We start from the raw sequence: 24,973 nt of genomic DNA, 5'->3' as shown, positions 1-24,973 counted from the left end.
AGAAGATGGGCGTCCACCTCATGTCTCAGACACGTCTCCCAGGGGAGTGGAAGGGAGAGACCCTGTTTGGTTTCCACCTGAATTCTTGGGGGAAGGGCCACTGGTGGGAGACAGGACTGGGGTTCAGTAGAGCGAGGGGGCCAAGAGAGACTGGGTTCCAGGAAGCCTGTGGCCCAGGACGCATCTGTGCTGCCCTCTGGGGCCCATGGTTGCAACTGCAGGTCCTCTGGGCTCCCAGCCGGGAAAAACGGGGCCGAGGGCTGGCTCATAGCTCACGCCCAGAGCTGACGCCACTACCCTCAGATTTAACCAGTGATGCCGTACACACTGATGGGTCCCCAGAGGAGGCAGAGGGGCTGACGTGCCCTGTGTAACGAGACACCGGAGCACTAGCCGCAGGCGCTGGGACGGGCAGAGCCGGGAAGCAGATGCCTCCTGTTCTGCCTCTTCCAAGAAGCATCCAGTGAGAATGGCGATCGCCACCTCCCACCTTCAGGAGATGAAGCAGACAGGGTCACAGCCCGTCCTGGTCACTGCTCTGTCACATCTGGACATTCAGGGAAAGAGTAACCCTGGGCTGGGTCTGACAGGTGTGCGTGCGCGTGTCCACACACACAAGTGCCGGCCACGGTATCCAGTCACCCCGACTGAATCACTGCTGCATGACAGTGGTGGGAAGCGGGACCCTGGCTGAGGGCCAAGCCCCCTGCCCCCAACTTGGGCCCTGGGCCCTGAAGGAAGGGGACTCAGGTCACATGGGGAAGGGGTCACCACTTTGAGGGGTGGGAGGGACCTCAATCAAGCGACTGCTCGCCCTAGGGCAGCCCATAAGGACATGAACTCACAAAAGCCCACTTGGACAATTTGCAAAACTGCTGAACTTTGCAGATTTATGGTAATAAAACACACTGGGCAGGAATATATGCTTTAAATATCAAAATATATTTACACACATACGGTTTTAACAGAGGACACAGACAGTAAACATTCCACACAAGTCCCAATGCCCTCTGGGTAGAATTCACAAGTGCTCAGCAAATGGTCAAGTAAAAACAAATTCTATAAATAAGTGCTTATGCAGAATATGGGTCCGTAGCTACATTCTTACGTTGCTCCCATCCCGCTGTAGGGCTGTGAGCCTGAGGACAGGAGGTGACAGCAGGTTTACAAGAATACATGAGTTAGAAGTTCCCCCAGGACACAGCCCCCGGGTCTCCTCTTTATCAGGAGAACCGTGGGACATCAAGGAAGGCTGCCTGAAAAATGCCATGGACCCACCCAGGAGCTCCAAAGCACCAGCGTGTCCACAGTGTGGGGTCCCTGTCCCTTCCTCCGAGTGGCCTCAACCAGGCCAGCCTCACTGTGAGCGCTGTGAGGAGCCCCGGGTATCACAGCCACTGTGAGCGCTGTGAGGAGCCCCGGGTATCACAGCCTCACTGTGAGCGCTGTGAGGAGCCCCGGGTATCTAAGACCATGATGGGAGCTCAGCGTCTCCACTGGAAGAAGAGGGGACACGGAAGCAGCTCCCTGGAGTACACAGGTGGTTTTGCATTCTGTGCAATGACAGACGCAGTCACATAGGAGGGCACGGGTGGCTTTACAAGCACAGCTGTTCATGTTTCCAAGGGACCCTGAGGCTCCCAGGGATGCCATCTGGCTAAGTCCGTGGGAAAGAGCGGAGAGTGAGGGACCAAAGAGAGATGGTGCTTCATCCAGTCGGGAAGCCAGCTGCTCCTTCCAAGCCAAGAGCCGGTCACCCTGCTCCATCTGGCAAGGTCCAGGGGGGCTGGGTCAGGGGCTTCCACTTGGATGCATCTTGCATTCTTCCTCCTCGGTGCCCTTGAGGCTTCGACACGTGGTCATCAGCTCAGTCCCCCAGGACCCACCGGCAGATTTTTGCAGGTCTTCAATGCTGGGCCTCAAACGGGGAGGGGTCCCCGCTTCCAGGGAGCAATGAGACAGTGTTTCCAGGAAGTGCTGTGTGGCAAGTCCGTGCCCTGGGTGGGCAGGTGGGCCGTCAGATGTCACTCTGGATCTGGAGAGCTGAGGGGGCTTCCTGAAGGTCTGAGGGGTTGTCAGAGGCTGAGGACTGGCTGGGCAGAGAAGCCTCCAGGCCATCAGAAGACCCCGGTGGGCTCTTGTACAGAAAGCAGGCAATGGCAAAGAAGATGGAGCCCAGGACCTGGAGAGAAAGGAGCCACTGGACCTTGGCCAAGCTGCCCACCTAGAGGTCCCAGGTACTCCCGCTTCTGAGCCCCGGTCTGGCCCTGGGTTCCTCACAGCATCCTGGAGAGCCAGGCCCTGCTCTGGCCAGAGGATCCATCTGTCCTGCACAGCCAGACCCAGCTTGGATACCAATATTTTTAGTTGGGGAATGAAAAATAAGATTTGACTTGAAAACAAGGGCACTGGGTGAAGAGGGGGGTGCTTGCTGTGGGCTGAACAGTGTACCCCAAAAGATATGTCCTGACTCCTAGAACCTGTGAGCAGGACTCAATCTGAAAATAGGATTTTTGTGGGCATAATTAAGTTAGGGGTGTTGCAGTCATTCTGCATGAGGTCCAGTGACTGGTGTCCATGTAGAGAAGGGGGGCTGACACAGACACTCAGGGAGCAGCCAAGATGGAGGTAGAGACGGGCTGCTGCCCCCAAGGATGGAGGAGCCACTGGCAGGGGGAAGTAAGGAGGGGGAGGCAGCCGACAGAGCCCTTCGGAAACCCCAGATGGAATGGATACTACAGACACCTTGATTTTGGACACTTGGCTTCCAGAACAGAAAGAATTAATTTCTATCTAAGCCCCAGTGTGGGGTCTTTTGTCATAGCTGCCCCTGAACCTAAGAAAGAGGTGGTCAGCATCGGTGGTCACTTCACTGCAGCCACTGCCTAGATCACCCCGTGATGATGCTGGAGTCATAGGCCATCTGGCAGATGGAATTGTGGGCAGGCAGGCTGGCCTCAGTATGTGTGTGTGTTTAAGGTGTGAAAGCTGGGTTTTCACAGGGGCACTGCCTGGGTGGATGGACCTGAAACTGCAGTGACAAGAGGCTATTTCCTCTAGTGAACTTGTGACCCAACAGGAGCACCTGGCCACTCCCCTCTCCCCCACTAAAATTAGCACTGACTTTGGGAGCTGATCCCACCCCAGTGCTGAGGTTGTGGGGGTGCTCTCTGGGCAGACAGTGGTCCAGGTACCAGCTGGCTGCTCTGGCTGAGGGATCACACAACACAGGGAAAAAGGGAAGCGAGGGCCAGCTCCCTGTGTGGGAGCGACTCTTTGAATTGACCTACTTGTCCAGGGCTGCACAAATCCCTTCTCACACTTGGCTATTTTTAAGCTAATCTTCAGGGAGATAAACCCAAAGGTGACTGAGAATCCTGTCTTTGCAGCTCTCCCTAAAGAGGCGGCCCTGCCAGTATGACATCCCGAGTCTACCCTCCACCCGAAGAAGAAAACCAAGACATTCTTATAGACCGGCCCTAGGATTCTGCTTTATTTGGGAAGTCTTGCACCTTTTCCTCCAATGGGGGTAAATTCAAAATGAAAATACTAAGCTTCTCCCTGCAGAGCTTGTGTGGAGAGATACAGCAGAAAGGTTCTTGTAAGAGTTGAAAGCAGAGGGTCAGACTGAGAAGTGGGATGTAACTCAAGGCCCACCAGAGAGGCAGACGGAGAAACTCAGCTTGTGGACCCTCCCAGCCCACCAGCCCAGAGTGGGAAGGCCTGCCTGACTCTTGCTCAGGGGAGTGTTTTTTCATTTCTCCAAAGCCTCAGCTGACTAGAGCCCCAGGGCAAGCCACGGAGGTGGTGGGGGTGATGGTGAGTGGGTGGGGGATGGTGAGGGCTCCAGAGGGCAGGGGGATAGGGGTGGGCTGGACACAAGCCCTGGACTTGCTGTCCCACCATTGCTTCCACTGGCATCAGGTCATCACGTCCCAACAGTGACCACTTGGAACAGGGAAGGATCCCCTTCTGGGAACCAGAAGCAGGGGTGATACCCAGGGCACCCCTTCCAGTGGGGGATGAAGCTGTTGGAAGGACCCAGGGGCTGCCCAGACCCCCAGACTAGTGGGAGAAGGCTCTTGGCTCTTTGGAATGGACTCTAGGGCTCCCACCCCTCCCCCACAGTGCCCCTGGGGGGACGCTGCCCTGCTCACCTTGTACCCCAGCCCTGCGATGAGCAGGTACCAGCTCATGGCCGAATTCTGGTACACAAAGCAGGAGCCCTGCTGGCCACACTGGTCTTGCCAGAGCAGACACGCCTTGTCGATCACCCAGCCGAAGGCAATGGGCCCCGGGATGCTGCCTGTGAGGAGAGGTGCACTCAGTGCCTGGGCACATCTGGGGAGCAGGGGCAGGGGTGCAGTGCCAGTGACCCACACAGCATGGGCCCTCGGGAAGGTGTTCTCAGGGGGTGCATGGGAACTTAAGTGCTCCTTTCTCTGGGGACTTGCCTCTGCAACCAAGATGCCCCATGACCTTTGACTCTGGTGAAGTCTGTGTTACTGAGGAAAGGGCACACTCTGGGCTGTTTAGAAAAGACCCTGATGCTAGGAAAGATTGAGGGCAGGAGGAGGAAGAGGGGCATTGAGGGGCAATGGAGGAAGAGATGGTTGGATGGCATCATCCACTCAGTGGACATGAGTTTGGGAAAACTCTGGGGGATAGTGAAGGACAGGGAAGCCTGGCATGCTGCAGTCCAAGGGGTAGCAAAGAGTCAGATTTGCTAAGATTAAGTGACTGAACAACGGCAGCCTCAGGGCAAATAAATGGCCAGGGGTCCCTCTAGTGGACTCTTAAGGAATGGCATCCTTCCCTGGGGTGACATAGCCTCCTGCTGGGAGGCTCTTGAGCCTGGCGCCTGCTCTTGTGCAGTGAACACACCACACAACTGTGCTTGGCTTCCTTATACAGCACAGTACCTAGAGTTCTAACCACGATCCACTGGATTCCCAGTGCAAAGGATCTCTGCTGATCACAGACGCACCTGCAATGAAAAACCAACACCAGTCAATGCCTGGGGAAGCTTGGTTGCCTGACACATAACACCCCCATGGCGGCTCTGGGTCCTGGCCGAGCCCCGGGCTGCATCACCACCTCCCCAGGTGGCAAGCACAGCCAGAGGCAGTCAGCTCTTTCCTGCCAGAGCTCTTCGGGGCCCGGCACACACCCCTCAGGGATCCGCAGAGCTCCAGCTTAGCTGCAAAGGGAAGGTTCTGGACCAGAGCGAACCCCGCCCCGGGCTTACCGTAAAGTCGCTGTTAGTGCAGGAATGCTGCTGAGGAAGGTAAAGACAATTACAACGAATATGAAAACCAGAAGGAGGGGCTTTCTCTGACAAGTTGAAGTGCATTTCCCTGCGGTAGCATGGCCAAAACCAGAGGAAAAATTCTGAGGGACACAGCTACAGTCTCGGTACACCTGAGGAGCGCAACAACAGCGCTGATTACAGGAGGAAGCGGCGGGGCCCCAACCCCCGCCCCACGACCGGGCACCGACCACATGCTCAGCAGCCACTCTTACCTTCTGGCCGCCCGGGCTGGACACGGCCATCTCCAAGCAACCCGCGTAGCATGGTGAGTAGTACATGAGGCCATCGGAGCCGCACACGGGGCTGTAATGCTCCGGCTGGCAGCCGCAGTGGAGGTTGCAGGCAGCCATCAGCTCCACGTGGCCTTCAGGCAGGAGGCTGCGGGCAGAAGAGAGTGACGGTGGAGGGGAGGCCAGGCTGGGGTCTGGTCCTCACCGGCCCACAGCTGAGGGGTTCTGAACTCTCTGAGTTTGCTCCACAGCTGGGGCTGCCGCTGTCCCATTTTACAGACAGAGGCTCAGGGACCAGCCACCGGACCCCACTGAGGTCATCAACCTTGCTGTTATGCTTGCTTATTTGCTAAGTCACTTCAGTCATGTCCAACTCTTTGTAACCCCATGGACCATAGCTCACCAGGCTCCTTTGTCTGTGGGATTCTCCAGGCAAGAATACTAGAGAGGGTTGCCATTCCCTTCTCCAGGGGAATCTTCACGACCCGGGGATCAAAACCATGTCTCTTATGTCTCCTGCATTGGCAGGTAGATTCTTTACCACTAGCGCCACCTGGGAAGTCCCCTTGCTGTTATAACCACCCAGTGACTGCACCCCAAGTGCCAGACCCCACCTCCGTTTCAGGGACCCCTGGTCCCCCCAGCACAAGCAGGGGTCTCCCCTCACTCCGGTGCTGCCTGGCCCTTACCTCCCATTGTAGCCAGCGGTCACACCCGCCATGGGCACCCCGGGGCAGTGCATGAGGAAGATGAGGGAGGCCAGCAGGCTGACCAGGGTGCACAGCAGGCAGAACTTGATGATCCCAGAGCCTCGGAGCTTGAACTTGTTCACAAAGAATCCACCCAGGAATGTGCCTCCACCTCCTGCTGGCACTACCAGGTACCCTAAGGAGAGGAAAGGGCTCAGGGCCATCCTGGGGGCCTTGGGGGTGGGGCCAGCTGGGTCTCATCTCCGCTTTGCAGATGGGGAGATGGAGGTGCACAGTCATGGGGCTCCATTCTCGTGGCAGTGCTGGGCTCTGCGCCTCATGTGGGGACTCTGACCAGTGCTCTCAGGGACCCCGGGGCCTGGGGAGGCTGCCAGCCCAGCCACTCAGAGGCCCAGGGAGGCAGGGGCAGAACAGACAGGGAAGAGGACAGGTCACTGGCCCCCAGCCCCATCCGCTGGGGAGGCCAGGACAAACACACTACTGGGCCCATGCAGTCAGAGTCTGACCACAAGTAGGTATTTGGAGAAGCTGGTGGCTGCTGCCATTTGGTACGAAGTAGGGCTTCCCTGGTGGCTCAGATGGTAAAGAATCTGCCGGCAATGTGAGAGACCTGAGTTCAATCCCTGGGAGCCAGGTGGGCTGCAGTCCATAGGGTCACAGAGAGGTGGACACAACTGAGGTGACTGAGCACATGGCGTGCATGGCTTCATTGGCATGTGGCTTCCAGGTCACCCAGAGATGGGGTGCAGACAGGACGGGGTGGAGGAGACCTCAAAGCCCCTGGGCTCAGTGAGCCCCTTTCCCCAGATTGAGACCAGCTCTGGGGACCCCAGGGACATGCTGTTCTAAGAAGGGATTGTTGGCTGCTGTGGGGAAGGGGAGACAGCTGCTTGGGTGGGGATGTGGGCAGACAGGCTCAGCCATGAGGCCAGCAAGGAGGGGTGTCTAGGGGCATTAGTCGGGGAGGTAGGGCCCCAATCTGACATCATCCACCTATGCAGGGAAGGGAGCCCTGTGGGTGGGGCCTGGCCAGGATGGACCCCACATACCTCATGCCCAGCATGCCCTCTGTGAGGCCGTGGTTGCCCCCAAACACAGGGCTATGCCATGAACAGGGCTGGGAGGAGGGAGACCCCCAGGACACTCATCACCTGGCTCCCAGGGACGGCCAGGCCCAAGGGAGTCTAGTGGGATCTGCCACCCAAACACCTTCCACCACAACCAGGGACACAAAAGCCCAGGCTCCCTGGGGCCCATGGAGAGACCGGCCAGCCCCCAGTAATGACCTTCCTCCCCATCGGGGAGCAGGGCTTCGTGTGATCAGAGCTCTCTTGTAGGAGCCTGGATGTCTGCTCTGGGCCCCTGCCTGGGCAGGACCACGCACCCAGGATGTGTGGCCCATGTGGGTGGCACTGCCTGGGGTTTTCTGGAAGAGATTATCAAAGGCCCCTCTGAAAACTGATGAAAAAGCAGAGGACCCGTTCCCCTAAGACTCAAGGAGTGTTCTCACCAAACAAGGTGGCGGCTTCTGAGGCGCTGAGGCTGAACTGCGACTCGAGGAACTTGGGCCCGAACGTGGACATGCCGGCGATGAGCGTGGCCTCGGTGGCCCCGGCCAGGCAGAGCAGGATGAACGTGGGGTTCTTTAGGAGGAGCCAGATGGAGCTGCGGGGAGGGGAATGGAGATCAGAGAGAAGAGACTGAGAATCAGAGTGGGCCAGAGTCAGAGACCCTTCCACCAGGACACAAAGAGCTCTGGTTCTGAGGGAGGCGTGGGCGGGGTGCAGGAGAGCAGGGACACCCCACATTTACTCCAGAGAAACCAAGCATGGGGCAGGCGAACGCTGGTGCCGGGGTCTGGAGCCCATGGCTTGCTGGGAAAGGCGGGGGTCACAGAGTCTGGCTCCAGTGTGGAGAGAGACTCCGAGGGATCGCAATGCTACTGAATCAGCCCCGGGGGCAGCTGGGAGGACCAGCAGAGAGGCCTGGGACAGGCGGCCTTCGTCATCCAGGACTGGGTGGCCGCCAGGAGAGGGGCTCGGGGCCTGCGGGGGGCTGACTCAAGCACCACCAGGGGTGGTGGGAAGACCCATGGTTTGGAGCCAGACACCCCTCCAAGGAGCCCCTGGTGGGCTTGACTGGTTCCCAACTCCTCTTGGTGGGCACTTGGGGGACAGTGGCTAATGGAGTGACACCAGGGGCTTGAGAAAGCGATGTGGGCTGTGGGCAGTTTCTCTTGGAGCCTTGGGTCTTCTCAGGTGCCCACGAGGAGGCAAAGTCTGGTGACAAATGGCTGTGTTGACAGAGCCTGTCACAGCGGCTGAGGACGGCCGCCTTTGCTCATATTCTCTGTCTGCAGCTGAGGCCTCATGAGCCTCCTGCCCGCAGAGCCAGCCCCTCAGACATTGCGGCTCAGCCTCCCAGGAGGGAAGTCCCACACCCTGAGACACTCTGGGTCACACTCCTAGGAGGGAGACCCACCCGGAGAACCAGTCCCTCAGACAAGAGCGTGACCCTCCTAGGAGGGAAACCCCGCCAGACCCAGCTGTCAGCGCACCTGTCAAAGCAGTGCTCACACCTGACACTGAAATGCTCTTCATTTTGAGGGCACAGGCCAACAATAAATTGGATCCTGCCTGGTAGGAGCTCGCAGTGCGGTCACAACCCCCGGAGGAAGGGATCGACACTAATGAAGTCACCCCACCCCGGAGCTGCTCAGGTTAACCTCAGAGCGGCCTGTCTCCCTCCTGATGCAGACAGGGACCTGATTCCATTTTAGAACTGACTTCCAGACTAGAGGACTTATGACCAGGCTTCTTTCTGGTCAACTGTCCGAGTCCCACATACATGGAGGAAATAAGATGCAGAGGAAATGCTATCTTGGTGAGGCTGTCTGTGACTAGACTGTGTGTGTGAGTGTGCCTGTGTGCGTGCATGTGTGCCTATGTGTGCGTGTGTGAGTGTTTGTGTGTGTGTCTGTGTGTGTGTTTGTGTTTGTGTGTGTGGTGACGGGGAAGCCCTGGGTGTGGCCAGTCCCTTCCCGGACCTGCCCAGACCTGCTCAGGCTGTGGGGATGCTCAGCGAGGCTCAGGCCAGGTGACTCTTCCAAGAAATACATGAACTTCCTCATTTTTTAATCCCTGTCTGTAGGTTCCTCAACTGAAATTACTGTATTGAACTTTGGCTCAGAGAACTAGTCACGACCTTGACAGAGGGCCATGTTCCTGGATTCCTTTTATCAGCAGCAGCCAGTTCAGGGAGCCAAGGCTGAGCAGAAATCTCCTTATCTCTGCACTTTGTCCCTGGGGCTATGAGGACCAGGCTGTTAACACCCGTGGTGCTGGCGCTGCTTGGAAGGAGTGGGTGGCCCTTCCCCCAGCTCCACTGTGGTGTTAGGAGACAGGACGAGCGTGTCCCCAGCCAGTGTGGCCCTGGGCCGGCTCTGCCAGTCTCAGGGGCAACTCCTGAGTGGGCGCCTCTTCTTGGGAGTCTAACCAGGCAGCAAGAAGCGCAGGGCTTCCCTGACCCCATGTCACCCTCCCTGTGTCGAGGACAGACATCTGGGACGCATTTCCACCACTGACAGTACCCACCCCCAAAAGGGGGCACTCATGGGTTCGGGAAGCTGCGGGGCAGGTGGGCGCTCAGTGAGGCTGAATTCAGGCAGGTGATTTGAGGGCCTCCTCCCCCTGCCTGGGAGAGCCCCTCACAGAATGCCCTGACGAGGAGTCCTGGCCCACCAGGAGCCCCCTCCCAACGCGGTCCCTCTGAGATCCCAGCAGCCTTGGCTCTGTTTGTCCCGACACGGTGACGTCGGCAAAGTGAGGCCGGGGCACACGTGGCATAAACAGGACATCACTGCCCAAGAGGAGGTGGAGGCTGGATGGTTCCTTCCATGGAGCCCTGAGGGCACATGCAGGTGATGCCCAGTGAAACGATCAGAGGACAGGCGGAGGGGTGACTCCTGGGGGTGGGGTCAGTAGCTTCCCTGAGGACTGTGGACTCGTCTGCGGGGCAACTCACCCTAGCATCAGGGGTTCACGTAGTGACCACGAGGAGGTACCAGGCACGGCCCCCAGAACCTGCCATGCAGGAGTATGAACGTGCTCCTGTGTGCGGGTCCCTGGGTCCACAGGCCAGGGCAGTGGGGGGCAGGCACTGTGGGGTGTCAGAACTGGCCCTCAGTGGCTCCATGCCAGGAGGTTCTATCTGCTGCTTCTTAATCTCTATGCCTAAGTTTTGGAGCCAAGACCCGAAGGTTGCTGGGTCATGGGATGTATAGGGGGTGTGGGCTTCCCACATGGCCCTGGAGGGGTCACAGGACTCTCCTAGCTGAGGGTGAAGACCTAGCATGTGGAAGACCCTAAAGGGTCTGCAGGACACACAGGCACAGATGAGAGGCCCCCAAGGTCCTTACAGAGGCAGGTCACTGATGGTTTTCCCGAAGTCAGGGTTGCTGGTCACCTTGTGGCTACTGTCCTTCAGCTGGTATGTTTCAGATGCTCTCATGACCACATAGCGCTGGGACCCTGAAAGGATGGGTGTTGGTGAGTGGCAGAGACCCAAGGCCCCAATGCCTCTCCTGGGTGTGGGAGACAAGGCTCCTGGTAGACAAGGCTCCTGGACAGACACTAGATGCACCGTGGTGACAGACTGGCAGGGAAGGCGGGTGGTAGAGAGTCTGCAGGGCTCAACAGGGAACCAGAGGGAAGGAACTGAAAGGAGAGCACCTCTCCCACTGAAACAAGCCTCTCCCTTGGGTCCCTGAGCAGGTAGAGGTGGCAGGCATGGAGGGAGCTCACAGGTCGGGCCGCCCTGAAGGAGGGCAGCATCAGCCAGTGGATGAAGGGAGGAGGAAGAGCAGGGGACAGGATGTCCTGTCCCTCACTCACCAGGGGCGGGAAGCACCCACCTGGCAGCTGCCGTGGGTAGCCAAGGATGGGGATCGCGACAAGGAAGGCAGCGGCCCCAGCGCCCAGGAAGCCGACCCACCAGGCACCCACCCACAGTGGGCTCTCAGTGGTCAGCTGCGTCCTGCGGCAAGAGACACTTGGGGTCAGTGTTGTGCTCACAGCACTCAGAGCACACACACCAGGCACCCTTCTGCTTGCTGGTCAGTGAGAGGCAGAGGTCAAAGGCTCTGCCCTGATGACCCCCCACACCAGGTCTGGGACCAGCAGTGGACGAGGGCATTAGGAAAGATGTGGGGTGGGGATGCACTGTGGTAACCGACTGGCAGATGCTGTGCGGCCTCCTCAGGTCCCTTCCTCTGGGGCCTGTCAGGCTGCCTCCCAACAAGGCCGTGAGGGCTGGCAGCTGGCGGGGGCCAGGCTGTCCCAGCAAGAGCAGGGCAAGGCACACCCTTCCTCCCAAAGCAGTGCAGAGGGGGTGTGGCTGGTGCCCTGGCCTCGGCAAAGAGCACAGGAGCAGTCGCAGCTGATCTCTCTTGGCTGTGGGAGGCTGTCCATCTACATTGTCCCCTCCCCCAGACCACACTCTCCAAGTGGCCCCCAGACTCCCAGGTCCATCAGAGCAGGGCCAGCCTGGACCCCTGCCCAGGGCCACCATCCCCCTGCACCAACAGTGGCGCTTTCCCTGTGGTCTAGACCACAGGCGTAGGGCCCAGGTCACTCACTGTTGGCTGATATCGGTGTAAATGTTCAGCAGGGCGCCGCCCACCAGGTAGCCAGCTGCGGGGCCGAGGATGGCTGCGGTGTAGAAGGTGGCTGGAAAGGAGCAGAGCCGTCAGGACCCCCCGCCCCACCTGCCTACCTGAGAGAAGCCCCCTGCATCACTGCCCTCCACCCCAGCCCTGGGAGGGATCCCCCTTAACCCGGGTGTTCCTTGTACAGTCTCCACTGTGTCTGATATCGGCCGGCAACAACCTTTCAAGGTGATTTTAAAACATTCCTCTCAAAGCCTCGCAGATGGCCCCAGACTATTTCTCCCTCAAAAGATCCCGAGACCCTCATTTTGCAAGATGAGGGCGGCACCCATGGGGGGCTGTGGGCTCACCTAGGTCCCAAATGCTCCCCCCACCTCAGACCTCAGAATGGCAACTGCTGCATGATGGTGGAATAGGAAGCAGGACAGCGAGCGAGCCTGGCCGGGCCGGAGCGCAGGTGGGGGCTCTCCACTGAGCCCGGCCCTGCCCTGGGAGAGTAGACCATGCAGGATGCACTCAGAGAAGTGGGCAGCATGAGGCTGAGAGCTCAGAAATCTCACCCAAATAAACAAGAGGGTCTCGGGGGCGGCATGAGGCTCGAGGCCATCCCCCACGGGAGGCATGGCAGTGCCCAGCTCTGTAACCCGGCCACCGGCTGAGTCCAACTCACGGGATCTTAGTTCCCCAACCAGGGATCAAACCTGGGCCTCCTGCAGTGAAGGTGCAGAGTACTAACCACTGGACCACCAGAGTCCACATGCTTTGGAACCCTCAAGATGTATGGGGGTCAGGCTGAGCTTGGCCGGCACCACCTCCATCACCTGAGGCATCAGGTGAAATTCAGTCTCGTGCTCACCTGCCACCTCGCCTAGGAGCCCCTGAGGCCAGATGTGACCACATGTGGCCAATGAGGAAATGCACATAAGGGGCTTGGATGGGGCTGGGCCACGAGCAGACGCCCAGTGGGCCTCACTGCCAGCACGCCCGCCCACTCACCAATGTAGACCGGTGAGTAGCTGGACTTGACGTTCTCATCCAGGTAAGTGACGCCCAGTGTGTAGAGCGGTGTGGCACCCATGCCATGCAGGAATTGGCCCAGCATGAAGACCAGCCGGTAGCTGGACAGGCCGGAGGCGCCGTCCTTGCACGTTGAGCTGTGGTTGGCCCAGCAGGTCCCCACGACCTCGTCCATCTGCACCTCATAGCGGCCGGCGGTGAAGTGCGGCAGCGCGAAGACCAGCGAGCCGGCGCCCATGACCAGCACGCCCCAGCCCAACCAGCGGGGCTTGTGGCCGTGGCCTCCGAAGTAGCTGACGAAGGTGAGGCAGAGGCAGGCGGCCACGTCGTAGGAGCTGGCAATGAGGCCGCTCTGGTAGCTGTGAAGGTCGTAGCGCCGCTCGATGGATGTGATGACGGTGTTAATGAAGCCGTTCACCGTCATGCCCTGCAGGAAGGAGGCCACGCACAGGAACAGCAGGAAGCCCTGCGGCGTGTTGAAGGCCTGCAGGCACGTGGGGGCGAAGGCCCGCCAGCCACAGGCCTCCCCGGGCTGTCCAGCTGCCACGTAGCACACCTCCTGGGCCGCCCGGGGCCCACACTTCTCGGGCTGGCACAGCGGCTGGCTCAGGGGCGCACTGAGGGACACCCGCCTGCTGGGGGGTGTGCGGTCACACTCGCTGTCGGTGCCCGAGGCTGGGCCGGGGAAGACCAGCTGTGGCTTTGAGACGAAGGGCTTGTCTCCCGTCGAGTGCTGGGGCATCTCCGCTGAGGGTGTGGCAGTGACGGCAGTGGGAACGGACACGCGAGATTCCAGCGGCTGGATCAATCTGCGGGAAGAATTGTTGGTTAGTGTTTCCAGCTCCAGGAGAACCCTCCCCCAGGCCTTGCACTCTGCCTGCCTGGTGTCCAGCCTGGCGGGGGTGGCCTCCCTGACCAGCCCCCTCCTGGGATCCAGACCCACACACTCAGGGCACCCCCGGCCTGAACAAGGCCACAGAGCAGAGAGCAGAGCCGAGATACAGCAGGACCGAGTTGGACATTGTGTGAACACCTGAGTCTCCCCGACCTACACCTTCCCCGTGGCCTTGGCTCACCAGCTTGAGCTGTGTGTTCCGCCTGGGACAGCTGACTGCCCCCTACTCTGAACTCACACCCAGCTGGCTTCGCACTCTCTCACAAAAGGGAAAACCATCCGAGTCCAGAGTGTGGAGAGTGGGAAGTGAGGAAGGGATAAGGGCAGGTGCCTCAGACCCCTGGGGTGGCACTGGATAGGAGGGTCAGCTGGCACTGGGCCTCGCCTGTGGCCAGTCTCTCAAGATGCTGAAACCACCGTGGTCTGCGGCCCCACAGGCAGGTTAAGGGAGGTCATGCCAACCCTGCATCTTTCTGCAAACTCCCAGCCTGCCCTCTCTGGGCCTCCCTCTGACCCCTGGCCCCTGCCCAAAAGGAGTTCAGTCAGGGCCATGAAATCACTCATCTTGAGGCTCCCAGGGGCTCCTGTCACCCCAACACCCCCAAACTTTGAGAGAGGGCGGTCCCTAGGCCAGGTCAACAGGCCCTCTGTCTGCCCCAAGGTTGCCTGGGAACCCACGCGGCAATAAGCACCCTGCATCCTAAGAGGAAAGAAGCTGATTTTCCCACCTCGCTTGCACCTACACCCCTGCCCCCATGAAAATGCCAGGGGAGGGGCCGCTGCCCAGAGGCCTGAGGCTGCCCCAGACTCATCTCAGATCAGATCTGTGGACCAAGCCCTTCAGGCACCTGGTGATGGAGCCGCTTTGGGAGTGAGAATGGTGGTCCCCCAGAAAAGGAATGTCCCCCGCCACTCCGAACGTGACCTTATCTGGAAAAAGCGTCTTTGCAGACGTGATCTTTGATTTGAGATGCGGCCATCCTGAAATCCGCCTGTAATTCAGGAGACACGGGTTTGATCCCTGGGTCAGGAAGATCTCCTGGAGGAGGGCACGGGCAACCCACTCCAGTATTCTTGCTTGGGAAATCCCATGGGCAGAGGAGCCTGGCAGGCTCCAGTCCCTGAGGTCACAAAGAGTCAGACACAACTGGGCACGCACACACAGCCTGGCTTGGGGATGGCCCCAAATCCTGTGACTGCGTCCTCAGGAGAGAAGCCATCGACAAGGAGGCAGAGATGCAGTGATGCAGCCACAAGCCCAGGACGCCAGTGGGGGTGGGGGGACCAGGAGCTGAAGAGGCGAGAAGGCCCCACCCCGGAGTCTCCAGACGAATGGCAACCCTTCCCACACCCAGACTCTGGCCTCCAGACCTGGAGGAACAAAGTTCTGTCCTTGTAAGTCTCCTGTTGGTGGTCCTCTGTTATAGGACCCTCACGCATCCCCCAAGGAATCCTGGCTTCCAGGAGGCCACAGGCACTCAGAACAGGATGTATGTCCAGCGGTAAGGGCAGAGGGCTGTTCCCACTAACACTCTCTAGGGCCAGGGATGGGGTCAGGGAGGGACACCAGGCGTGCCTCAGTGCAGTTGCGCCTTGCCTGGGCCCTGCTGCTTGAGAGCAAAGAGGGCTTTTCAGGCAGTGACCACAAACAGATCCTTCAGTCCTTGGGATGGCAGTTTTGGGGTGTCCATGGGCTGGTTTTTGGCCATGAGAGCTGCCTGGCTTACAGGATCTTAGTTTCCCAAGCAGGGATTGAACCTGGGCCCCCTGCAGTGTGGAATCTCAGAGGAAATGGAAATACTGCAGTATTCTTGCCTGGATAATCCCACGGACAGAAGAGCCTGGCAGGCTACAGTCCATGAGGTTGGAGGAGTCGGACATGACTTAACAACAAAACCACCACCACCAACCACTGGACCACAGGGGAATTCCCAGGACTGACTGTTTTAAAACAAAAGAATGGCTTATTCTGTGTTAATCTTGCAAACTGGGAAGCAGCCCACAGTGAGGGAAGTGGCTGTGGTGGGACCACACCCCGGGCCCGGAGGCAGTTCTGCGTTGGGAGGGGACTGGGAGCACCGCCTCCCATGAGGCAGGTGCACTGAGGCTGGGGTGCCCCGTCTTTCCTACAGACCTCGGCTTCCTCCTCAGAGGCTTCGTGTTGGCTAATTTTAGCCTCACTCTGGCCTTTTCTCCAGCCTCCCTTGGGGCCAGGCCATGGGCACGAAACAGCAACATCCCACTTTCTGGTGTCTGAGCTCCACACCCAGACTGTGTCCCTGTCGTTGGTGCACACCTGGCCACGGCCCATCTTCCAGGAAAGGAAAGTGGACCCAGAGAGGTCAGCAATTTCCTCGAGGTCACACAGCCAGCCGGGGCCGGTTAGGATGAGACCACGTGTGAGAGTCACCCGTGTCCTTGACAACATTTCATTCAAAGAACCGTGACCAACTGTGTGTCATTGACTCATGCAGTCTACTGTTTATTTTGGAAACTGGCACTGCCAGGCAATCAGCATCTAGATCTCGAGGCCGAGCGTGGACAGAAAAAATTCCCCCTCAGTCATCCCTGGGGCCATGACAACGACCAGAGCTATGTTTATAGAGCTACGCACCCTGGCACGCCAGGCTCAGTCATGAGAACTACAAGGAAGGTGCCTGCAGAAGGGGAAGGATCATCAAGGCTCCTAGGGGACAGAAATCAATATATCTGCACCTGCAGACCAGCTCCCGACGCAGCTTTGCCCACGGTTCACACAGGAGCCCGGGCCACTGTGGAAGAGTGTGGCTGGTGACAAGCGTGACCCCTGGGACAGGACAGCTCTGCCTCCCCACCCCCAGCCCCGTGGCTCTGACACTCTCCCAACACAGAAACTCAGAGAAAAACAGAACAGGCTAATCATTGCCCAGAGGCCAGCGTGTGTTGGTGCTGTGGGGCTCGTCCCTCCAGTGTTTTGTCTCAACGTGTGTACACAGGCAGGTGCACACACATGCACCAACACGTCTGTGTGTGCACCTGAGCACATACCACTGTCTGCACTTTTCACGCTCAAACACGTGAATGCACACACATAACCAACAGGGCCCTGGACCCCAACCTGGGCTAGGATAGACCCAGAGTGAGTTGCCCCAAGCAGGCCTAGGGGATTGGCTGCTCAGAGAGGCTGGTCCAGTGGTCCATGGGGATGGAGGGCAGTACCGAGCCAAGGAGTTATCATCGATGGGTGGGTGTTCCCAGGAGGATCTGCAAAATTGCAGACTTGTTTACCCCTCCCCCAGCTTGTTTAACTCTCCCGCTGACCCCCTAGCAGGAGAAATGGAGGGGCCAGGACAGGATCGGGCCCCAGGCTGCTCATCTTTCATGACTAGCAATGGTCACTAAGAAACAGTCCTTCCTGTTTGAAAACAGCCCATTTGACGAGACTGGAAGGCCAGTGTGGGTGGTGCAGACAGTTTCAGGTCAGCATGAAGTTTATCTGAGCCATGAGCTCTGGTCTCTGACACAAACACAGAAAGTCAGTCTATCCTCAGGCACATCGCTTGCTCTTCAATTCGCAGACGGAAAATCCCATTTTAGACATATAATCAGGTGACCAGCAGGGGCCACCACCCGTATGACGTGAGAAACAAATGGGACCACAGCATCACTCGGTACACAGCCCTGGTGCCTCCTGGCCAGGTCCGTCAGGAGTGGCTGTGATGGCCAGGACACAACAGCCCGAGTGCAGACCTCGACGCCAGCCCTCTCCATTTAGGCAGCCTCTGACGGCATCCAACCAAACCGTAACTGAGGCCCGATTCTGCTCCGTGTGTTGTGAGCCAGTTGGAGACGTCCACCCTCACCGGCGGTGTTTGGATCAGAAATTGGGTGGGTGGGCCTTGGTGTGACAGAGGCACTGGGGTGTCTGTGTGTGGAGAGGGGGCAGACAGAGATAGCCATGATGTGGAGCCAGTGGCGCCTGGTGTCCCCTCCGTTGGCAGGCACATGGATCCCGTGACATGAGGATCTCAGCCTTGAGGAGGGCCCTGTGTACCCAGGTCCTCAGGAGGATATTCCTGAGTTTGTATCAAGATCTCGGGTGACGTGTGCTGGGTGTGTGTGGGTTAGGAGCCGGCTCCAGAAGTGAACACAGACCGTCATGCTGACGCCTGCCCTGTGCTTAAAGGACACTTTGCTATGTGCGCAGCTCAAGGACTTGATCTCACCCACAGGTCTGCTGAGAATCGGGTCTGCAGGAGCTGCCAGCACTGGCATGAGGGCGTTTCAGGCACAGCAATGAGTCCAGGATGTAGACTCAGGTGTGAGTGAGGGGCGGTGGGCATGGCCAGCTGCTCTGTCTCGGGCTCCTGGTCATCAGCTCCCTGAGACAACACTGCTAGGGCCTGGGGTGCAGCCCAGGCCACTCAGGGTGATTTCCTTCCTGGACCTACTTCTGCAATGGTCAGAGGTGACCCCTGCCCCCCGACCCCTCGAGGCTCAGCTAGGAGAAGATGACTTCACAGCTGTCCTCCATATGGTTGGCCAGGCCAAACCCCAAGACCACTGTCTTTTGTTTCTCTGTCTCAGGCCAAAAAGCGAGCGGGAGGGTGAGCCGGTGGCAGAGTCCAGTGGCAGCACCACTTAGAGGCCAGCTGGGTCCCTCGAGGACTGGATAACGCTGCAGGGCTTGGGGAGGAAGTTGGGCTATGCCTCCAATTCCTCTCCTGGGCCCTGTGCTTGTGGCCTAGGTTTCCATCTACTTGGAGATTGTTTTAACAGAAAAGCATATCCGCTTCCCACCTGCTGCTGAGGCCTGATCTGCGGCGTGGCATCTCTTCTGAGACCTGAACTTTCAGGCTTGGCTGATGGTTGAGGGGTCGAGTGACTGCAGCTGGACGGTGAAGGAAGACTCGAGCAGGAGATGGGAGGTGAGGGACACGACGGGGACAATGGGTGGAGGCTGAACCACAGGAGGGCCAGGCCTGCTCTGGCCAGCACCCCAGGTCCAGGGCAAAGGTACCCTCACCTGAGAGCCTGCAGCCATCTAACTCTAGACATCTCGTGCTCCCCCTACTTCTGCTGAGCCTGCAGCTAAAGCTGGTGCCTTGTGCATGATCTCAGAGCCAAGAGCAGCGTGACGGCAGATTCTACCTGTCAGTCTGGTGGGTCCCAGGGCTCACCCCCCAGACGCTGGACAAACATTGCAGGTGTGGCTGTGAGGGCATTTCTGTAATCAGTGAGCATCTAAATCAGTGGATTAAGGACAGTGGGCCTTATCCGGGCAGCTGAAGGACTGAACAGAACAGAAAGGCTGACCCTTCCCCTTTCTGCCCAGCAGGGCTGCCTTTGAACTGGGACGTGGGCATTTTCCTGCCTTCACTTCATCGTTCTTTCTGGGTCTCAAGACTGTGGCTTTCAGACGGAACCATGACTTCATCTCTGCCGGATCTTGGCTTGCAACTGCAGATCTTGCAAAATCACATGGGCTGAGCTCTTCTAATTTGTCTCTTTTTATAGCGATCTGTCTCCTATCAACTGGGCTTCTCCGGAGAACCCTGAATCACGCATCAGGTAATTCTGAGTCAACACCTGCTGTGCAAGGTCTGTGCTGGGCAGTGGGGGTGAGGATCCCCAGGACACCGTCCCGTTCACGAGTGTTCACAGTCCCCCACACTCCAGGCCACCACTTAAGAATCAGTAGTAAACTGTCCCAGCTGCAAATCCAAACAGCACAGGGTGCCGAGAGACTCACAGTTTGGAGTTGACAGAGGCCCAGGAGCCCGGCTGTGGGGAAGGGGCACCTGACAGGACACTGCCACCATCTTCATCCATGCCTGTCCCCTGGGCCCGGCACATTGAGCTATCCCCTGCACATGTGAAATCCCTACCGTGGGTGTCCCCAGGTTAGGGATGTAACTCTCACCCCCGAGTCAGGAGGGCTCCTCTCAGCCCTGTGCTGGACCACGGCCCCAGGACAGAGTCTCCAGAGTCCTCCAGCCACGTGACCCCAAAGTGGGGGGCAGCAGGGGACTGGTGGCCCTGGGGTACCTGCTAACCACCCAGGCAGGCCCACTCTGCTGCTCTACTGCCCTGGTTCTCGTGGAAAGACGTCTGAGGCTGGGAACAACTCTGATGAAGGTTTTGACCACCCTCCTGGCCCTAGACGCACAGAGAATCCCCTCCATGTGCAGGGAAGAGAGCGACTGTCCTCCTTGGCCACGTGGGGCACACAGCTCTCCCCAGGGAGCCTGCTCTTGCAGGGGAATCTTGTCCCATCCATGTCTGCTCCTTGTCCCACCCAGGCCTGCTCCTGGCCAGGGGGCAGCAGGTCGGAAGCAGGAGGAGGGGATGGGGTAGGGGGAGTCTCCCCTCTTGCCAGAGCCTCTCCCTGTTCCTTGGGGGGAGTCAGAGCCTTAAGGATTAGGCAAGAGGATTAGCAGGAGAACAATATGCTCCCTGGGGCCTCCGGCCAGCAGCTCCGCACCTGGGGCTTCTGCGGCTTCTGCGAGAGAAGTGAGAGAGTGCACTCAGGTGCATGCGTGTGCAAGTACTTATGTGTTCATGCACGGCTATCTTAGCAGGATAAGGTTTCTTGCAACACCTGGACATCGGCTGCATCCCGAGATGCCTGTGCCAAGGACTCCGGGTCCCCTCCTGCTCCTTCTCCCCCATCCTCCTGCATCTTCACAGTCGCCCGCAGCCCCATGTGGGTGGCTCACTGTGGCCCTGCCTATGGAAATTGAGATCTGGGGTCAGTAAAGGACTGACCTTGGTGGTTTTCACATTCACCTGCTTGGCCCTGCCCACTTCTTCCTCAGGCCTTCCCCAGGCATTTACTCCTCCCAGTTGAAGTCTGTCTGCAAAGCCCAGCAGGTAGGAAGGATGCAGGATTACCCAGAGTAATATGTTAAGCCTCAGGTGGTGCCTGGGCCCCTGAGACTCCTCAGCCTGGCTCCTCATGGGATAGACTGGCTGCAGCTGAAACAAATGCCCCAGGGAGACCTGAGGCTGGGGTGGGCAGGTGGGGCCCATCCACACGTGTGGGGTGCTTCCAGGCTCCATCCTGATGCCACTGAGAACTTGGCAACCAGGGAAGAATCACAAGTTTCATTTCTCCTTCCTCCTTGTGCTCCAGCCAGCAGACATCCCGACTTGACTGCTCCAAGGCCACCAGCCACAACCACACGGTGGTGACTGCCCTGCACCGACACAGCAGCCCCATGGAGCTCCTGTACCATGGCCCGCTTGGCGGTCTCCCAGCCTCCCCACCCTGCTCCTTCCCTTCCCCATGACCCCGGGGGCTCTGCAGGCAGCCATTTCCCCTCGCCTCCTAAACTCCTCCTGCTCTCTCCTCCTCTGATTGGGTGGGGAAGAGGAGGGGACTTTCATGTCTCAAAGCTATTTGTAGAGCAGACTCCCGGGCGGCGGGACCTGGGGCAGCCACTACAGCATCGGCACACCCTAATTTGCAAACCTGGTGACCACACACAGGTGAGTGGGCAGGGAGCCGGCTGCTTTGCATGGAAGCTGACAATGAAGGACTGTCTGAAAGAGACCTGGGAGGGCCTGTCCAGCAGGGAGTGTCCTGCTGTCTCAGCATGGACATTCCTGCTCCTATCCTGAGTCTACAGCCCGAGCCCGGGCTGTGGGAGGGTGGGGTGAACAGACCTGCAGAGGCTGTCATGGCTCTGGGGGTGCTGAGAGCAGGTTCCGTCCACATGATGGGCCTGCCTTGGCACAGGCTGGACATTGCCACTCCCAGGTGGCCTCTTAGGCCTACGGGTCCAAGTACCAGCCCCATGCATCTGCCAAGAGGTTGGGCCTGAGCAAGCCCAGGTGGGAAGAGAGCACCATCCTCAGCCCAGCAATCCCAAGACCCCTGTCTTCTGGGTAGAGGGGGGGATTCCTCAGGTATCCCCAAGGCTTGCTGGGTAAAAAAGCCACTGGGGAAAGGCGGCCCCGTGGTGAGGATGTTCACGTGGCCCCCGGCCACATGGGAGGAGAGGACATGTTGGAAGCCCACAGTCCGTGAGCCTGTGACTCTGGACACTGACAAACAGATCCAGGCCAGCCTGGTACTTGGACCTGAGGCAGCCTCAGTGGCCACACATGACTGAGCAGTTTTTATAAGAGGCACGTGGTTTGTGAGTGCGTCCTCCACCCCCAGAGACGTGGTCCAAGAGGCTAATTCTGGTGGGAAGGGGGCTGTGCCGTGGCCATCATGGACATCAGCGGGCTGAGGGCTGACCTGGGCCAGCCGAGGAAGGGTCCTCATGACCAGCCCACGGGCGACACATCCTGGGTCCAGCATGTCCATAGCTGGGATGGCCCCCCTCCCCCACAGCAGGACTTGGCTCCACCGAATCTCTGTGAACCCAGGTCATCAGAGGCCCGAGCTGGCGGGCCTTGTCTTGGGGCAGGGTCCCAGCAGGCCTGTCCATGGTGAAGACGGGGGTCCTGCCCAGATGTGGGCACCCATGCTCACCATGACCATGCTAAGGCCACACAGCAGCTGAATGCCCAGGAACAAAAGTGGCTGAGTGTCCCGATGACTATCGTATATACCCCTCCAGGTGCAGGGAGTGGGCTCTCTGCTGCACCTGAGGGCAGAAGGCTCGGGGTGAGGGGGTAATATTTTCATGGTCTCTGTCCACACTCCAGTCAGAGGAAGCAATGGAGAAAGCAGGAATTTGGCCAGGGTGAGTCCTCTGGGCACCCCCACTGGGCCTGCTGTGCCATCAGGATGGTGGGGACCTGGGTCTGTGCCAGCACCGGCCTGTAGCCTGTGGGGAGGCTCAAATTGACCATAAGTAGCAGAAACTCACTCCAGAGCAAGAGTTCATGAAGCTGCGAATTTGTATGGCTCAGCAGTGCTGACCTGGGCTGGATTTGCACTCATGGAGATGAGTATGATGGAGGGCATGGAGGAGACAGCACTGAGCCCTGGAGTTAACTTGGACTTCACAGTGAGCAGGGGAGACCTTAACTGTTTGGAAACCAGACATAACCCAGAGCCCAAGCCACAATCAGCCCAAGGTCCATCCATGACCCAGCAAGGGTCAGGCTCTCCATGCTGAGTCATTGGGAATTGGGCACTCAAACCAGACCAGAGGCTAGGACCAGACACCAGCCCCAAGACCTCCCTCACACGGTTGTCCTGCCTGACTTCCCATCTCCCAGCTGCCTCACCATGGCAGTGGGAAGGGACTTGGCTGGGACACTGGCCACAGAGGCCACGCCCAGGGAAGCAGAGTTAGGTCATAGCCATTGGGTAGGTAGCAGCCCTGTGAAAAATTTCCAGGCAGTGTCTGCCAACCTCGCCCAGCAGGACTGAGAGATGAGTCCTGATGCAGGATGGTCAGGGTGCAGGTGGGGATCCCACCAGGATGCCTCTCCCTCCTTGCCCTCTGGCAGCACCTGGGAAAGCCTCCTCCCTGCCCCCATGGGCCTGGGCTGTCCAGCCAAATGCTCCTGTCCCCTAAGGTGCCGCCCACCTTTGGGGACCTTGCCCTGCGTCAGGCCTAGCTTTCCTGGGTTTCCTTCTTCCCCAGGTACAGAGCTGTAGAATGTCCAGAATCACACAAACATGGACTCAAACCTCTCTACCACATTCTCCATTGTGACTTTGGGCAAGTCATCTTGCAGCTCAGTGCCTCGGTTTACTCATCTGGGAAGTGGGAGCAACAGTAGCTCCCATGTGAGTGGAGAGAGGTTTCCATGAGTTGATACTCAAAGCCTGCAGCACAAGGCCTGCTGTGCTAAGTGCTCAGTGACCCAAGAGCTCAGCCTGCTGTCGTTAGATTGCTGCTGGTATTAGAGCTCCTCCGACCTGGCTGAACCCAGTGTCTTCTCTCCCCTGAAGTCCACACACTCCAGGCTGCACAAAAAAAACCAAACAGCACCACCGTGATCACGGTTCACCCCACCTCCTCCTTGGAGCCGGTTTCTGATCAGACAGAACAAACTCAAGTTCCCAAAAGCACCATGAAAAGCGGTCACTAGGAACTTGGTTACTTCACTGTGGAAAACTCATGTGGTCCTGAGAGAAACAGGCCCCACACCAAGTCTGACCCAGCAGAGGGGGCCCCCAGCCGGGCACATGGGGGAAGGGGAGGGGGACCCACGGGCCTCTTTCCCTGAGGCCAGGCCCCAATACCTGGCCGGGTTCTTCCCACCAGGTTGGGCAATGCCCAGGCTTGCTCCTCGGGCTTGGAATCCCAGCCTCTGCCTCGGTTTCCAGGCCTCTGGCCAAGCTGCCCACTGGGCGCAGAGCATGGGCTGTACACTCGTCCCTCCTCCCTCAGCTCCCGGACCCCTGTACCCAAGCCCCGGCTCTGTGCAGGGTTCAGGGGACCTCGCGTGGTGGGGCGGGGACAGCGGAGCGCCGGGCATCGCACAGGCTGGGACCAGTCCCTCGCACCCACCCCGCCCAGCCCGCGGAGCCGGCTCCGCCCGCGCTCCCCTCCCCGAGGTGTCTGGAGCGCGGTGGCGCGAACAAAGCGAGGCCACCCGCGAGAAACTTCGGTTCATGACGATTTCCTCCTTGACTCAGCAGTAGCAGCATCCGCCGCAGGTGGGGGCCCAGCCTCTCCGAGAGGCGCGTCTATACTGGCGCCATCCGCGTGGCCTGAGCTGCGTGCGCACGGGCCACCTGCCCCGGCCACCACTCCCGGCCCTCCCTCCATCCCCGCCCGAAACCCAACCACCACCTGTCCCCTTCCCTTCCGCTCGCCTCCGCAGAGGCGCCCTGCCCGAGGAACTGGCAGCGAGAGGGGGTCAGTTTTGCAGCCGGTCCCAAGGGGCAGGCGGGCGGCGGGGCGCACTGCCGGGGCCCAGCGTCCCGCGCTGCCTGGCATTCCAGCCGCGCCAGCGCCGGCGCCACCTCGATCCCCTAGCCCCAGCCCAGTGTCTGCGGGCACCTGCCGCGCCCCTGATGTCAGCAGGTCGCGGCCCGGCGCACCCAGGCGGCGCGCCCATGAAGGCGCCCTGAACATCCGCGGCCCTCGCTGCCCAGCGCACTTACAGTCCAGAGGTCCGGGCCGCCGCGCTGCTCACCACGCTCTGCCGGCCGCTCGGCGCCCACTCCCTCTTCATTCATCCTCTCCAGGCCCGCCCGCCGCGGAGGCCTCACCTACTCTGGCCAATGGCAGCGCCGAGTAGGCTGGG

The 24,973-nt window shown here is 59.2% G+C and overlaps 1 protein-coding gene across 7 annotated transcripts; it reads right to left on the bottom strand.

The window, feature by feature from the left end:
• Nucleotides 1–921: 921 nt before the first annotated feature.
• SLCO4A1 (solute carrier organic anion transporter family member 4A1) lies at nucleotides 922–24,973 on the bottom strand. 7 transcript variants are annotated; one of them, XM_086332815.1, is made up of 12 exons: nucleotides 24,831–24,973; nucleotides 12,913–13,742; nucleotides 11,887–11,977; nucleotides 11,164–11,285; nucleotides 10,669–10,780; nucleotides 7,762–7,916; nucleotides 6,231–6,426; nucleotides 5,524–5,689; nucleotides 5,249–5,421; nucleotides 4,923–4,987; nucleotides 4,158–4,306; nucleotides 922–2,182 (listed from the first exon to the last, which is right to left on the bottom strand). In XM_086332815.1, exons 1-12 carry the CDS (start codon nucleotides 24,899–24,901, stop codon nucleotides 2,018–2,020), a joined length of 2,295 nt encoding a protein of 764 aa, XP_086188941.1. In that variant the 5' UTR covers nucleotides 24,902–24,973; the 3' UTR covers nucleotides 922–2,017. The 7 variants fall into 7 exon arrangements, 4 of the variants coding, with proteins under 4 accessions (XP_086188941.1, XP_086188942.1, XP_086188943.1 ...); XM_086332816.1 differs by lacking the exon at nucleotides 24,831–24,973 and adding an exon at nucleotides 14,677–14,902; XR_015139261.1 differs by lacking the exon at nucleotides 5,249–5,421.

The sequence above is a fragment of the Bos grunniens genome, chromosome 13 (assembly GCF_055505025.1).
Source record: "Bos grunniens cultivar Pamir isolate PY7600 chromosome 13, Bosgru_T2T1.0, whole genome shotgun sequence".
Classification (NCBI taxonomy): domain Eukaryota; kingdom Metazoa; phylum Chordata; class Mammalia; order Artiodactyla; family Bovidae; genus Bos; species Bos grunniens.
The sequence above is the reverse complement of the archived record's forward strand: the minus strand, read 5'-3'. Positions and strand labels throughout refer to the sequence as shown.